Source organism: Lissotriton helveticus, chromosome 9, assembly GCF_964261635.1.
Source record: "Lissotriton helveticus chromosome 9, aLisHel1.1, whole genome shotgun sequence".
In the NCBI taxonomy this organism is placed as follows: domain Eukaryota; kingdom Metazoa; phylum Chordata; class Amphibia; order Caudata; family Salamandridae; genus Lissotriton; species Lissotriton helveticus.
Window position 1 is genome coordinate 1,217,933,797 of NC_136070.1, and position 17,131 is coordinate 1,217,950,927.

The following is a 17,131-nucleotide window of genomic DNA, read 5'->3' on the forward strand; positions in this document are numbered from 1 at the left end:
TATTCATTTAGTTCACTAGTCAGACTACTTTTCTCTTTCAATAGCATAAAACATTTTTTTGTGCATATACAAAGAAATACAAAAACGTGCAAATTATTACAATTACATACAGTTTCTTTACAAATTTACAAATTTACAACACATCCATTCCAAACTTTGGCCAACACATCCATCCCTCATTTACTCCAAACCACACATACCACTCAAACAAATAAAATGTGGCCCTTTGTCAACGCAATTTAGTTGTACAAATCAATAAACCAAAATTTCTTATTTGTAAATGCTATTTGGCAAGAAATGTCGATTAGAAATCAATCTTTAATTCCTAACACAGTCCTTCTAATTATTATCATTGACAATAGGCCAGGTCAGGTCGACGCGTTTCGAACCCCCAATTGCGGGGTTCTCATCAGGACAAGAGATTTCTTATCAAATGTGGAAATGAAGTCCCTTGGGGGGAGGTCGGATAACCAGAAGTGTTTACGATAGACACAGAACGTTAGAACGAAGGGCATAATGAAAGGTCCCTGCCGAATAAATTGATTCACTCGTTTGTCGAGCCGTGTCACACAGATTCAGGGTGCACTTGACCCTTCACACGACTGGATAGTGATTTGTGTCTACAACATCCAATATTCCAAAGTTTGGAATGGATGTGTTGTAAATTTGTAAATTTGTAAAGAAACTGTATGTAATTGTAATAATTTGCACGTTTTTGTATTTCTTTGTATATGCACAAAAAATGTTTCATGCTATTGAAAGAGAAAAATAGTCTGACTAGTGAACTAAATGAATAAAAAAACTAGTGACGTAATTCATAAAACGGACCGGTATGTTTTGTTCATAAAGGTTACACTAGAAAGGAAAAAGTATAGTCCAGTATTGGCAATTGTGTCGTTTTCTTTTTTTATCACCGGAAGTGACAGCATACAGCCTTTGTTGAGGACATAACTAAAAATTATAACATATAGCCTTTGACCTCCATGACCTTAAGAACACTGCTAGAACATATTACATCTTGTGTGCAATTAATGAATTACTTTTAAATTCGAATTTTTATAAGAAACAAACTCCAACTACTGAAACTGGAAAAGGTAAAGACATAGTATCTCTTGAAACACCAATAGTCAGATTGGTTAATTCACAGATGTTTCAAGAAGCAGCACAGCGGTGGCATTTCCACCATTACCCCTGATTTACTTCCCCATGTGACATCACTTCCCCTTTTCTTATTCTGCTTCAGAAGACTGGACTTGATGCCAACAGGAAATGTAACATTGTTGATCACATGTGGAAAAGGGAAGACAATAGCAATAAGAAACTGTAAGAAGGATCTTATGCTGGAAATCAAAAGCAACCAGTCTATTGGCACAGATGAACACTTACATAATGCAACACAAATGCAATTTAAAAATAATGCCCAGGCACTTTCCATTCTACTAGTGAAAAACTTCTACAATGCATTTTCACTTTTTTTCTTGAGTTCTCACTGAAAGCATACCTGCTTGTCCTTCTAGTCTCATGTGTGGGTTATTTATCATTTTACTATGTACACTGCTTTGCTGTCCCCTTGTGTTAGGGTTGTGCTTTATAAATATTTACCCCCCATGAAATACATGACTGTGTAAGTAATGCCACTATATCAATACGCATAAGCTACCATACCTTGCCCAGCTGCATGTTGGAGATGGAGCAGGCATCGATGAACGCCTGGGCGATCACCGAGAGGCACGCATCCATGTGGTCCGTCTTCTCGATGTCGAACACAAACTGAGGGTTCTTCAGTATGTTCACCCAAAACCTGAGAGGTAGACTGCAGCAGAAAGACAAGAGTCAAGGGGTGTACCTGATGTGTCTGGTAAGTGCCTGCTAGCACCAGAACAATGCTGTTTTCAAACCTTGGCTCAGTGATGGTTGTGAAACGGAGTCATGTGATTGGCCACCAGGGTAAGTGACTCTAGTGCATTTTGTGCACGTCCCATCATATAAAATAGTTTTGAATATAACTTTACCCAAATTAGAGTTGTCTGTATAGTGTGCACGTTTGCAATTAAATCTAAACTTAAACGGTAGTATAGAATGCCCAGTCAAAACATTTCTGTTCTAAAACAAAATCCAAATTCTAATACACTTATACGCACAAGGGTTGAGGCAAAGAGACCTGCACCTGTAATCTGTGACTTTGAAGTATAGCGATGGTGCTCAAGAAACCAAGGAACACAACCCTGTCTGTTCCTTTAAAGGCAAGGCCCAAAATACAAAACATGAAGTGTGGAATCAGCACCCATCAAAAAGTCTCTTCCATAGTCTTTAGTGTCCTTTAATTAATTAGTAAAATTCATTCCAAATGAACAGGTCCGAACTTGAATGTAGTTAGCTTTCAATTCTTTATTGTAGTATTCAACAGTAGAAAAAACGATCCAATATCACAGCAGATTTTTCTTTTTTTAGCCTCTTTTTTAGCCAACGCGTTTCGTCTCATGAATGAGACTTCTTCAGGGCTTATATAGCTGTCTTTGTGAGACTAATACAAACAGGAAAGTTCCATAGTTCAAGCACAATTTAGATGATCTGTCAATTCAGATTTGTATCCTGAAGAGACAGAAAAACGGCATGGTAGCCTGAGAAACTCGATCAGCAAACGTAGTGCAGCAACCTAAGCACTGAAGAAGTCTCATTCATGAGACGAAACGCGTTGGCTAAAAAAGAGGCTAAAAAAAGAAAAATCTGCTGTGATATTGGATTGGTTTTTCTACTGTTGAATACTACAATAAATAATTGAAAGCTAACTACATTCAAGTTCGGACCTGTTCATTTGGAATGAATTTTACTAACTAATTAAAGGACACTAAAGACTATGGAAGAGACTTTTTGATGGGTGCTGATTCCACACTTCATGTTTAAAATCCAAATTCTGCAGGCCCCTTTACTTTCCTTTCCTTTCTTAGGGGCAGTTTTAAGGTTATTACAATCCTTACCTAACACCAGGGGCGGTTCCTCCACTAGGGCGGAGGAGCGTTGCCCTACTGCTTTCTCGCAGTGCGAGAAGCAGAAACATAAAATAGTAACAACTTTCAGTTATTACCATTTTATGTGTAGTTGTGGGCGGGAAGGGCTGCTCTGCGAGCAGCCAGGGCAGTGGAGGAGTGGTGTGACCACTCCTGAGGGCGCAATGACTGTTTGGTCGGCCCTCTGGGGCCACACAAACCAGTCTTGTGCACTCTGATCTTCTCCATGCAGGTGCAGCCTGCATGGAGAATATGGCCTCCCCGTAAGCCCCTGGCTGGGCAGCGTCCCCACCAATCACAACACTGCTTGCAGCATTGTGATTGGCTCAGGGGAGGGTCTGGAGGGAGCCGGGGCTGCCAGCTTCCTGTTCCTGCCGGAGGCAGGAGAGTAGGAGCAGGATCCGAGAAGACACGGGACCCAGCTGGCGGAAAGGTAAGTCTATTTGTTTTTGTTTGTTAAATTAAACCTCCCCCGCGTGACCCCACCCACAAGACATGCCGGCCGCAACTGCCTAACAAAGTGTTAATGTTTACTGTGCATGTCCACTCTGTCCACACTTCAGAGTGGGAACATTAGAATGACTTCCACGTATGCTACCAGTATATCGAGTCCTAAATATTGTTTTACAAAAATATCCAAGACAGAATGTCAACTAGCAAAATATTGTGAATGTCAGTGTATATAGGTAAGTATAGATTTACTATTTTTAACTTCTATAGATTTTCTATTTTTAACTCCACACATAGGTATTTCACTCTAACAACTTCTCTTTGCCATGGACGTCAACTAGGCTTAAGACATCTATCAGCACTTTCCTTTCTGCCCCTGGTCTGGGGGTCATGAGGCACCGACGGGAGCAGCAAGTAGCTTATCAGCCCTATTTACTTTGTGTAGTTTACATTCCTCACCCCTCACTTGCCCCAGCCTCAACAGCAAACAGGAGGCTGCTGAAGGGATTAAGACTGGACAGAGATAACCCTGCGACTCCACCGGGATCAAATAGTGAGTGTTTTCTCTTCAATACTCCTGGCATTTTGGGGACTAAAAAAACATATATACAGAGGTTTCTGTGTGAAGGTATTTTTTGCAATGACACAGAGCCTCCCTCTAAGCTCGTTAGAGCACAATAAATGCCACAACAGCATACTGGGAGTACGCATACCTGTACAGTGCAGTCACAACAAAAATTGGTAATAGCAATAAAACTAGGAAACACATGCATAAATATCACACGCACCGCAGAGCGTTACTGCGGCCCTTTCAGTGTGGCTTACTATGTGACCTTTCTTGCTGCATAGTACACAGACTACTAAGGCAGGCTGTAGCACAGTTCTCAACATTGCCTTTTTTTGGTGCAACATTTGTTTATTGGCATTTCTCATAAACAATACAGTGAACAAAGAACAGTGCTCCATAGCAACAGATATAAGACAACAAGACCACAAGTGGGGTAACAGGCGGGATCTCTAAAACAAGGGTGGGCACCCGGAAGTGACCTCAAGGAAATGAAGGCATGAGGGACCCTAACCGCCCTCGTCAGTCCTATACATTGCTAGGCGAAGATTAGAGTGGGGGAAGCTAGCTACTGGTAACATCCTGAAATACCTAGAGGAGGAGGGTAGTTGGGGAGGAGTGGTAAAGGGGAAGTGCGAAAGCGGGAGGGAGGTAGACTCGGAAGTGGGTTGTGTAAAAGTGTACACCTCTCCTCACATACAGCCGATCTTATAAGCCAACAAGTATGTTGCTAAAACGGAAAGGCAGTGAGGTTACTGGGCACCAGCGACCACCGGACGGACAGGCCCACCTGAACCCACTACTGGACATACTATGGGCCTTATCTGGCTTCTTAACATGACTGCAGGTAAATATCTACACACTGTTGTGTGTAGACGGTCCAAGGTTTATATAATGATTAAAAGTGTATTTATTTGTGTTGTCTTGTGTGTCAAGGTTCGGAGTGGGAAGATGGAAGGAGAGGGCATTGCATTAAATATGTTGTGTTCATTTTAGGATTTCCTAGATGTTCCAGTTCGTGCACTGTTTGCTGTACTCTAGGTCAAGTCATTGTTATTCTGGTTCAAACTTCCCATTATAATTAAACATTTACATCGTGCCTCATGGGTAATAGAGATTTGACGAGTTTCTGTTAAAACTGGGGTCTGCAGTTGACAGTATATGGCAGAATGAGCACTTTATTGCCAATTAACACATTATTAAGCTTACTTCCTACTATAGAGCCTCAATCAACTTGGAAAAATCAGAGTAGAAATGGCCACCATCAAGATGAAACAAATGATTTAAGTAACACCATTTTTAAAGTGCACACAGTGTACTGAATTGTCTTGTGGCACTTAAATGACATTGTCCCCTTATGAAGGAACCATCACTTGTTCATTCACTATCTCTTAATTATGAGTCTGAGCTGTATGGTGCAAAATAAGGCTTGGGCTTTATTAATGCCAGATAATACCCCCATCACAGAGGTAATATGAATATTAATGCAATAATTCCTTTCCCTGAAACTCCTCTCACATCAACCCCAACACTTGGCTGAGAGTAGTGTGGACAGTAAAAACATTCACATGTTCACCAAGCACTGTTTCACCCACCTGTTTGTTTTCCAAATGTGTAACGTCTCAGGGTCTGTAATCCCCCTCTTCTCTGCCTGCTCCTCCAGAAAGTCAAAGAAGTACTTGATTGCCAGGGGTGGCCGGTCCTCTCGGATGCTGAGAATGGCTTTGAAGAGATCATCCAAGAACTTCTGCAGAGTGCCCTGGAGAGCCAGAATGAGTCAAGAAAGACAATGAACCCACCAGCTTGAGAAAAAGAGGCAATCACCCCAGACAATGGATGAAGGGGTCACTAAAACATTAACTAGTGAAATAATAACAGTGAGGCATACAACTGTGAAAGAAAGGGAATCAACAGGACAGTTAATAAAAGAAAACCAACTCACTAGCTAGTGAAAGAAATGTAGTCAATATATCAACTACAGATGAGTGACAACAAAGCCACAACTAATGAAATAAAGTCCTTTAAACCAACAGCCAAAGACAATCAATGAACCCACAATTATTTGAGAGAATGGCAAATTAAGGTGATTAATAGAGGAGCAAGGGAAAGTCAATGACACTGTAAGCCCACCAGGTGGTGAAAGAAAGAAATGGACCCACAGGTTAGTAAAGAAATGGTGTATTTGTAAAATAAGTGCAGGTGCCCAAATGTTTTTTCAGGAGGTCGTCGTCCACTCCACCACTGGCAAAACGAATTCCATAACTGGCACATCCCATTACCAGTGATAAAGGTAAGCAGGCAGAACAAAAGAGGAAGAGGTTGTTGATAGAACTCACATAAGGATAATACTTGGGGATATACTAGCCAGGAGGTAGGTGAGTAAGGTGAGGGGCTGACTTGACTTGGGTGAAGTTCTGGTGTGGAAGAAAAAGTTCTTTTATGCGAGCTTTGTGCCTTGGGTAATACTGAAGTCTGAAGACTCACTGTTTTCTTTAAGCCACAATCAATTCCAAGTTGCCATTAGGGCTACCATCCTGACCAGTATTTAATCGGTGGAATGGTGGGGCAATGTCCGGGCTGCTGCTGCCTCCCGAGATCAGACTCCGAAGGCTCGATCTGACCGCGACTGGAACTGCCTGGGACCGTGGAGGAGTGCGGACACCGCCTTCCTGCCTGTGGCTTTGCCAGCCCATGGGGAAAGACTGACCCAGCACATGTGCATGTAATTCCAATGTGCAGATGTGGACCAGGCGGAGTGTGAGTCACCATGACGTGATGTCACCAGTCACTCACCACTAAATGTCACCCGTGCACCATACAAGGAAATGCAGGCTGCGGGCCTGGTTTTAAGGACAAGCATCATCAGGCCTATGACTTACTTCAGTTGGCTCACTAGACCTAGTTGTGGACCAGCAGGACCGCAGCCCATGGGTGGGACAACAAGCATTATCCAGCCATTTCCTGCTTCACCAAGATAGTGGCTGCTCTGAAAGCATCCTGCACATGCTACCAGCTTGACCATATTCTAAAGGAAATGTGACCTATCAGGCCAGGTCCACAAAATAGCTTCATTAACTATCACTTCCTGCCTACCTCAACTTAAAACCGTAGTTTGTGGTCTGCAAGGAAATCCGCACAAAAAGAGATATGCTCTTTGTAGCCAGAGACCTCTGCCTGAAACACAGCTCATCACTTGTGAAGCTAAAGATTCAAAAAGCACAACACCAGGAACATATTTATGTAGACAGGGGTGGGGGGTAACCCTGGGTGTAGTACTACGCTACGCTCGCGGAGCGTGCGTAGTTTGCGCTACTATGCACTATGCGAATTGCACGTAGCACAGTACAAAAATGCATAGCATAGCGGGCATTTTTTGCTTGCTCGCGGTCCTCAACGTCAAGTTGGTGACCGAGAGCGAGCAAAATCAATATCCCTGCGAGACTTTTTCCTCGTTCGCGATCAGCAACATCAAGTTGACGATCGCAAGCGTGGAAAATAAAACTCCCGGCGAGATTCTCAAAGCGGGGAGGTCAGGTTTCTTATTGGGAGTGGTCACGTAAGCTCACGACCGCTCGCGATGAGAAACTACCACTACGCCTTAGTGGAGGAGCCACCACTGATAAACCTACTTACCTCCACACTAACCCTACACACAGGTCTTATTGTCCTCTCTGCTGTCCTCTTCAACTAGGTCCATGCAATGTTAATATCCCCAATAAAATAAGGGATATTTGAGATGCTGGAAATATGAAGAGGGAAGAAAGAAAGAGTGTAGGCTCCCATTCTGTTTACAAAAAATGAGGACAGCGCCATTAATTTATTTGGTCACAAAAGGGACAAGGGAACCCTACCCACAAAGGAACCAGGGTCAGTGCTTTATATCGGAAAACAACGGTTCCAGTGGCACAATAAATGTAAAACTGAAGGTCACGATAGTATATGTTAATTAATAACAATTAAAGGGTTAAAGGAGGGTATCCGACAGAGAAACGACTCTACACGGAAGATTCCATATCATCATTAAATTTTATATTTCTTTGTTTGATTTTTCATACTTTTTCAACAATCAATAAAATTTCTTAGTGTTACAAAATTAAGTGCAAAGTGACCCAAAGTGTGTAAAGAGAACCAAGGAGGTACAACAATTATACAAAACCAATACAAACAGAAATGACATATAAGGTTTCTAAAAAGGAATAATAGTACAAGAAAACGACCACAATTAATGATAAACACAATAGTTTGTGGCAATGACTATCAAGAATCATAGGCACTGTGCATAGGGTTCTTTTTCTGAGGGCGTCGACGGCGTTTCGACCCAGACAGTGTAATGGGTCTCGTCAGGACTAAACAATGTGGGACTCTGTGGATAAGGGGTGACAAAATTTAAAAAGAGGGTGTAAGAACAGGAATTTTAGCAAAGATATTGAATTGGAAATTATTGGGAGGCAATTGGACTAGTTACCATGATGATTAAGTTACACGCGAACAGAATGATGACTTGAGGGGCGACCACCAAGCGTGAATACAGAATTAAATGCACTTACAGTGGACCCAGCCGGGTACTGTTGTATGGTAATGCGCCAAAGAGGAAAAAGTAAAAATAATTAATATTCCGGTATCCTTATAATGTGGCCCATTTTATGCTAAAAAACAATTAACAGGCACCACTTACCACTGTTGTGGTTCAATAGTTGAGGCCGCGATAACCTATGAACTTTTAAAGACTGCACCAGGGTGTAACAGGAGACTACCTTCAAAAATACATAGCAGGTAATCAGATTTGATAATGGAGTTGACATATGAATCAATATAACGTAGTTTAGAGCTTACCAGATTATGAGGAGTAGGCAATATACTCCATGAAGATAACGGTGTTTTGCAATGGCAGTTTCAATATTATGAAACGCCTCACGGGGATGGCTCAATCGCACTGCCAAGTCGGGACGATACCTAAAATAGTACGGTGCGGTCAGTGTCGATTATAAGTTTAGCATGCAGCGTTGTGTCTCCAAAAAAGCTCACGGATGTAGCTTACCCGCTGGTTAGATTCAGGTGCAGTCTTCAGTCACTCGGTTGTACTTCCGCGGTCCGGAAGCAGTCTCTGTCGGGCAAGGCGCAATAGCGTGCATTTACGAGCACGACGCAGGGGGCGTGAGGAGAGCGATGGCTCGATCTTCACGTTAGAGAAAGGACTTAACAGGGAAAGAAGGGAGCCAGAGTGATCGATATTCAGATTGAAAGCAAACAGTGTCCCTTACATCACAATTTAGAATATGAAGTCGATCTTTTTGATGAAACTAACACAATTCACATTGAGCAAATTCAAATTTGCATATCGTTATACATACATTCCGCAGTAAATAACATTCTGCAGTAGAAAAATTATCATGGCGATTTTTCAAAGCATTATACATATTATTATAGAAGACCTTTTTAGCGTCAAAACAATAGATTTATCTTCCCTGAGTGGAAACAAAAGTCAAGGTCAAATCGATACAATTAAAAATTGATTGTCACTGTGAATACACATTATTGTAAGGAACAGAAGAGTTTGTGCAATAATTTTCAAAAGAGCATTTCATACCTAATATACATAATGTAGAGTGTACAATGGCTTCATATTTGTCACATCAACATGATGTATAATTAGGTGACCCTATATGAATGACGTAGAGATGAGATATGCTTTGAATGACCAAAACCCTCAACATTCCAACATCAGTTGTTGGTATAGATATATAGATGACATCTTTTTAGTGTGGAGAGGTAATGAGGACTCGTTTAATGACTTTGTGTCTTACCTTAACCACGTCCAAATGCATTTGACATTTACATCTACAGTCCACAAAAAAACAATTGCATTTTTGGATTTGAATATCCAACATGATGATGGTAAAGTGTTTACGTCACTACATAGGAAACCTACTGAAAGAAATACACTTTTAGCATATAAAAGTCAACACCCGAGAGCACTGAGAGATGGTCTTCCTTTCGGGCAATTTTTGCGTATACGTCGCAATTGTGCCCGCAGGGATGATTATTTTAATGAAGCAGAATTACTAAAAAAGAAATTGTTGCTGAGAGGGTACCCCAATAAGATAGTAAAAAGATCGCTCAAACGAGCATGGTACTGCCCAAGGGAGGAATTACTTCTATCAAAACCAAAAAAACAGACATCTAAAGTTGTATGTGTCACTACATTTGGCACACACACTAACAAAATCAGGAAAGCCATTACTAAGCATTGGGAGATTATTCAAAGTATAGATTCCTCGTTTGAAACTCCCCTATTTGCATACAAAAGGGCCAAGAATATAAAAGATCATTTGGTGAGATCGTCCACTGAAATCACAAAAAAATTAGGCACGTTGGAAGCAGCATGGGGATTTCCCCCCGTTGTTGGCCACCATAGATGTGGTAATTGCATCATATGCCCTTTCACTGAAGACACTACTACGTTCAAACATGGTGAGTTTGAACATAAACTTGACTTTTTTTCTAATTGCAACACCCGAAATGTGGAGTACTGCATCTGGTGTCCATGTGGATTGCCCTACATTGGACAAACACAACAACCAATTAAAGCCAGAATAAGTCAACATCGTAGTCGCATTAGAAGATCTGTGGTCACTGCTCCCCTGGTCCAGCACTTTCTTGATAAAAATCACACTACTGAAGAAATTAAATGGCAAGTGATTGATATGGCAAAGTTACCAGAGAGAGGTGGAAACATTTCACAAATACTACAAAGGCGTGAATGCCATTGGATTGACAGACAGACAGACACGCCGTCGAGCTCTGGAACCTGCTCGACACCACAGCCCCAGACGTCGCCTTCCTCACGGAAACCTGGATGAACGCCTCCTCAGCGCCCGACACCGCCATCGCCATCCCGGACGGCTACAAGATCATCCGGAGAGACCGCGTCAACCAGACAGGAGGAGGCATCGCCATCATTCACAGGAACACCATCCGCATCACGGCCAACACCGACGACACCATCGCACCCGCCGAACACCTGCACTTCCAGATCCATGTCAACCCCAAGACCACCCTCAGAGGCACCCTCATCTACAGACCCCCGGGACCACGCACACAATTCAGCGAGGACATCGCCGACTTCATCAGCCCGCTCGCCCTCCCCTCAGCCGACTACATCCTCCTCGGGGACCTCAACTTCCACCTGGAGAACAACGACGACCGCAACACCACCACCCTGCTGGAAAACCTCGCAAACCTGGGACTCAAGCAGCTGGTGACCACCCCCCCCCCACCTCGCCGGACACACTCTCGACGCCGTCTTCTCATCCAGCAAAGACATCGCCTTCAGCCACGCCACAGGACTCCACTGGACGGACCACAGCTGCGTCCACTTCATCTTCAGAAGAACGACGACCCACCACCACCAGCAACAGGTTGCCCGAAGAAGCTGGAACAAGATCACAGCCGACCAGCTCGCCGCTTCCCTGAGTCAGCACCCTCCCGCCAGCTCAGCGAACCCCAGCCAGGCCGCCGACAACCTCACGAAGTGGATCAGCAACTGCGCGGACGAACTCGCCCCTCTGAGGACCCCGCCCAGCAGACCCGGCAGCAAGAAAGCCTCATGGTTCACCGACGAACTCATGAGCTCCAAGAAGAACTGCAGAGCCCTCGAGAAAGTCTGGAGAAGGGAACCAACACCGGACAACATGACCACCCTCAAGCTTGCCACCCGGAAGCACCACCAACTGATCCGCGCCACCAAGAAAACTGCATTCAAGGACCGACTGGACAACAACGCACACAACTGCAAGGAACTCTTCAACATCGTGAAAGAGCTCTCCAACCCCAACGCCGGAAACAACGACATCACCCCATCGCAAGACCTCTGCAACTCCCTCGCCTCCTACTTCCACAACAAGATCGCGGACATACACAACAGCTTCAGCATTCAACCATCGCACACAACGACCGCAGCAACGCCGCCCACCACCACCCTCCGCGCCTGGACTCCGATCAGCACCGATGACACCGTCCGCATGATGAACTCCATCGACTCCGGATCTCCGACCGACCCCTGCCCTCACCACGTCTTCAACAAGGCCGACGCTGTCATCGCACCCCACCTGCGGGACATCGTCAACACCTCCTTCGACACCGCCACCTTCCCGGAGAGCTGGAAGCACGCCGAACTCAGCGCTCTACTAAAGAAACCAACAGCGGACCCCACCGAACTCAAGAACTACCGCCCCATCTTGCTCCTCCCGTTTCCAGCCAAAGTCATCGAGAAGACCGTCAACAAACAGCTGGCCGCCTTCCTCGAGACGAATGGATCCCTCGACCCCTCACAGTCTGGCTTCCGAGCCAACCACAGCACCGAGACCACCCTCATCGCTGCCACCGATGACATCCAAGCCCTGATGGACAACGGAGAAACAGCGGCCCTCATCCTCCTAGACCTCTCCGCGGCATTCAACACTGTCTGCCACCGCACCCTAGTGCAGCGCCTCAGCAACGTCGGAATTCAGGGGAAGGCACTGGAATGGATAGTCTCCTTCCTCGACGGAAGAACACAGAGAGTCCGTCTACCACCGTACAAGTCAGAGGCCACCGAAGTCATCTGCGGCGTCCCTCAAGGATCCTCGCTGAGCCCCACCCTCTTCAATGTCTACATGAGCCCCCTCGCGTCCATCGCACGCCAACACAACCTGAACATCATTTCCTACGCCGATGACACCCAGCTGATCCTCTCACTGACCAACGACCCCGCCGCTTCCAGAGCCAACCTTCACGAAGGGATGAAAGATGTAGCCGAGTGGATGACGACCAGTCGCCTGAAACTGAACTCAGACAAGACGGAAGTCCTCATCCTGGGCTCCTCGCCCTCCGCCTGGGACGACTCCTGGTGGCCCCCCGCCCTGGGCACCGCACCCACACCGACAGACCACGCACGCAACCTGGGCTTCATCCTCGACTCCTCCCTCTCCATGACCAGACAAGTCAACGCCGTCTCCTCGTCATGCTTCAACATCCTGCGCATGCTACGGAAGATCTTCCGGTGGATCCCCACCGAGACCAGGAAGACGGTCACCCAGGCCCTCGTCACCAGCCGACTTGACTACGGCAACGCCCTCTACGCCGGAACCACCGCCAAGCTCCAGAAGAGACTCCAGCGGATCCAGAACGCCTCAGCCAGACTCATCATCGACATCCCCCGACGCAGCCACATCTCCAGACATCTGAGAGACCTGCACTGGCTCCCCGTCAACAAGAGAATCACCTTCCGTCTCCTCACCCACGCACACAAAGCCCTACACGATCAAGGCCCGAGCTACCTCAACAACCGCATCAACTTCTACGCTCCCAAACGCCACCTCCGATCAGCCAGTCACGCCCTCGCCGCCGTCCCCCGCATCCGAAGAACGACAACAGGAGGAAGGTCCTTCTCCCACCTGGCCGCCAAGACCTGGAACTCCCTCCCTCCCGACCTGCGCCTGACCCAAGACCACCTCTCCTTCAGGAAGAAGCTCAAGACCTGGCTGTTCGAGCAGTAGCAGCACCCCCCCCCCCTAGCGCCTTGAGACCCTCCGGGTAAGTAGTGCGCTCTATAAATGTCCTTGATTGATTGATTGATTGATTGACAGAGTGGATTCTATAAATCACGGGCTTAATTCAGCTGAGGAATGGCGAGGTTATGTAACCTCTCTTCCTCAGCAGTAAGAAAACTGTGGTGACTGATTTAATTGAAGTTATGTCTGATGCTATACCCTGGGTCACCTAATTATACATCATGTTGATGTGACAAATATGAAACCATTGCACACTCTACATTATGTATATTAGGTATGAAATGCTCTTTTGAAAATTATTGCACAAACTCTTCTGTTCCTTACAATAATGTGTATTCACAGTGACAATCAATTTTTAATTGTATCAATTTGACCTTGACTTTTGTTTCCACTCAGGGAAGTTAAATCTATTGTTTTGACGCTAAAAAGGTCTTCTATAATAATATGTATAATGCTTTGAAAAATCGCCATGATAATTTTTCTACTGCAGAATGTTATTTACTGCGGAATGTATGTATAACGATATGCAAATTTGAATTTGCTCAATGTGAATTGTGTTAGTTTCATCAAAAAGATCGACTTCATATTCTAAATTGTGATGTAAGGGACACCGTTTGCTTTCAATCTGAATATCGATCACTCTGGCTCCCTTCTTTCCCTGTTAATTCCTTTCTCTAACGTGAAGATCGAGCCATCGCTCTCCTCACGCCCCCTGCGTCGTGCTCGTAAATGCACGCTATTGCGCCTTGCCCGACAGAGACTGCTTCCGGACCGCGGAAGTACAACCGAGTGACTGACGACTGCACCTGAATCTAGCCAGCGGGTAAGATACATCCGTGAGCTTTTTTGGAGACACAACGCTGCATGCTAAACTTATAATCGACACTGACCGCACCGTACTATTTTAGGTATCGTCCCGACTTGGCAGTGCGATTGAGCCATCCCCGTGAGGCGTTTCATAATATTGAAACTGCCATTGCAAAACACGGTTATCTTCATGGAGTATCTTGCCTACTTCTCTTAATCTGGTAAGCTCTAAACTACGTTATATTGATTCATATGTCAACTCCATTATCAAATCTGATTACCTGCTATGTATTTTTGAAGGTAGTCTCCTGTTACACCCTGGTGCAGTCTTTAAAAGTTCATAGGTTATCGCGGCCTCAACTATTGAACCACGACAGTGGTAAGTGGTGCCTGTTAATTGTTTTTTAGCATAAAATGGGCCACATTATAAGGATACCGGAATATTAATTATTTTTACTTTTTCCTCTTTGGCGCATTACCATACAACAGTACCCGGCTAGGTCCACTGTAAGTGCATTTAATTCTGTATTCACGCTTGGTGGTCGCCCCTCAAGTCATCATTCTGTTCGCGTGTAACTTAATCATCTTGGTAACTAGTCCAATTGCCTCCCAATAATTTCCAATTCAATATCTTTGCTAAAATTAGTGTTCTTACACCCTCTTTTTAAATTTTGTCACCCCTTATCCACAGAGTCCCACATTGTTTAGTCCTGACGAGACCCATTACACTGTCTCGGTCGAAACGCCGTCGACGCCCTCAGAAAACGAACCCTATGCACAGTGCCTATGATTCTTGATAGTCATTGTCGCAAACTATTGTGTTTATCATTAATTGTGGTCGTTTTCTTGTACTATTATTCCTTTTTAGAAACCTTATATGTCATTTCTGTTTGTATTGGTTTTGTATAATTGTTGTAGCTCCTTGGTTCTCTTTACACACTTTGGGTCACTTTGCACTTAATTTTGTAACTCTAAGAAATGTTATTGATTGTTGAAAAAGTATGAAAAATCAAACAAAGAAATATACAATTTAATGATCATATGGAATCTTCCGTGTAGAGTCGTTTCTCTGTCGGATACCCTCCTTTAACCCTTTAATTGTTATTAATTAACATATACTATCGTGACCTTCAGTTTTACATTTATTGTGCCACTGGAACCGTTGTTTTCCGATATAAATTAATTTATTTGGAGCCGACAGTCCCAGACCACCTATGTGTTCTGTGTGACACATGACTAACTTCCCTCGTGCTACTGGCCTTTCAGAAGCATCAGCATGTCAAGAAATCTCCCAACTTCATATGAAAACTGCCCACCCTTACGTAACACTGGTGTACTTACTTAACACTCTATGTAAATCACTGATGTTGAAAAAGAGTGACCCACGCTTTCCTGTAATCACAAGTAAGTACATTAGTATATGTCTCGGCTGGTGGTCATGTCATACCTTGGTCGAAAGGAGCCTGGTTAGGTAGATCTCTGGAAGCACCTTCTTCTTGTGGCTTTGCTTGTGGGACTTCCTGTGGTCACCGTAGTCATCTACTGGAAGTACCTTGGGAGACAAAAAAGGATACATTAGTACACACTGCACACCTGCAAGCGCATCTTCATGATTGCCATGAGGTCCTGGCAGAAGCACATGATCCTCAGGTAATAGAACATCATTGTATAATGGACGCCCTCAACATCCATGGAAAATGGCCGTGAAGAGGCCAGGCTCAGCCACAGAGAACACATTGAGAATCCCTCAAAAAAGGAGGTGCCCTAGTAGCCCCTTGTTAAGGGAAGGTTCTATTTGGTGGAGTTCTAACACAAAGAATGCTTTTGATCTAGAGCCTTTTGGAAAGTGAAAATTGATCAAATATTCTTCCATAGAGATACAATAATGGAGCAAAGTATAAACCAGGCTACACCTTCAGTGGGGGTTTTCTAAATGTGTGTGTTGCTCTGCTAGGGGTTGCAGCACAGATTACCCTGTATGAATTGTGTTACTGGATTATTCTTATGCAGGACGAGAACCTGCTTACCGTGATTTTGGTGAACAAATCATTTCTATATTTAGGGGTCTAAACTGTAGACATTGCTAAATGTTTCTGATGCCTTTAGATCTGGAAGTAGATTTTTTTAGCAGGAAACCTGGGAGTTAAGTGTTATATTGAGATAATCTAAAACAAATTTTGTCCTGCAGGCTTCCTTGGGTGAGGCCATTATCTCCACAGGACAAAGGAAATAATCAATCGATGATTCACATGATCATTAAGCCGTCATTCAGATGCTGAGGCCTACGCCAACAAGGTGCATATGTTTATGGCTTTACTGGATTCCATACAAAATTCCAGGGGCCTCATTTATGAAAAGTGACGCATCGCTGCGTGAAAACAGCGATGCGTCACTTTTCATTGCGCCCTCCTTGCGACACCAATGATGCGTCATATTCACAGTATGACGCATCATTGTACAAGGAGTTACAGATACGTCAGTATTTCTGACTTATCTGTATGGCGCAAAAGTGACGCAACTCCAGCAATGTGTCCTTTCACATGGGGCAAGCCCCATGTGAAAGGGCCTGCGCCAATCTTACGCCTGCTGTGAGGCAGGCATCAGAAATTGACGCATTTGCATCCTAGAAGTGGCGCAGTGAAATCTTATAGATTTCACTGCATCACTTCTATGACCCTTTCTTGCGTCCCCTGCATACATTATACCTGGCACAGGTATAATGTAGCGCAGGGGACGCATCTACCTAGATG

General features: G+C 44.5%; 1 protein-coding gene across 1 annotated transcript in view; it reads right to left on the reverse strand.

Annotated features, from left to right (window-relative positions):
• PLXND1 (plexin D1) overlaps nt 1-17,131 on the reverse strand; it is a 383,087-nt gene that overhangs the window by 15,485 nt on the left and 350,471 nt on the right. Inside the window, exons 31-33 of the mRNA XM_078661693.1 lie at nt 15,829-15,933; nt 5,619-5,782; nt 1,666-1,813 (exon numbers count right to left, since the gene is read on the reverse strand). Coding sequence (XP_078517819.1) covers nt 1,666-1,813; nt 5,619-5,782; nt 15,829-15,933 — 417 coding nt within the window. The remainder of the gene's footprint in view (nt 1-1,665; nt 1,814-5,618; nt 5,783-15,828; nt 15,934-17,131) is intronic.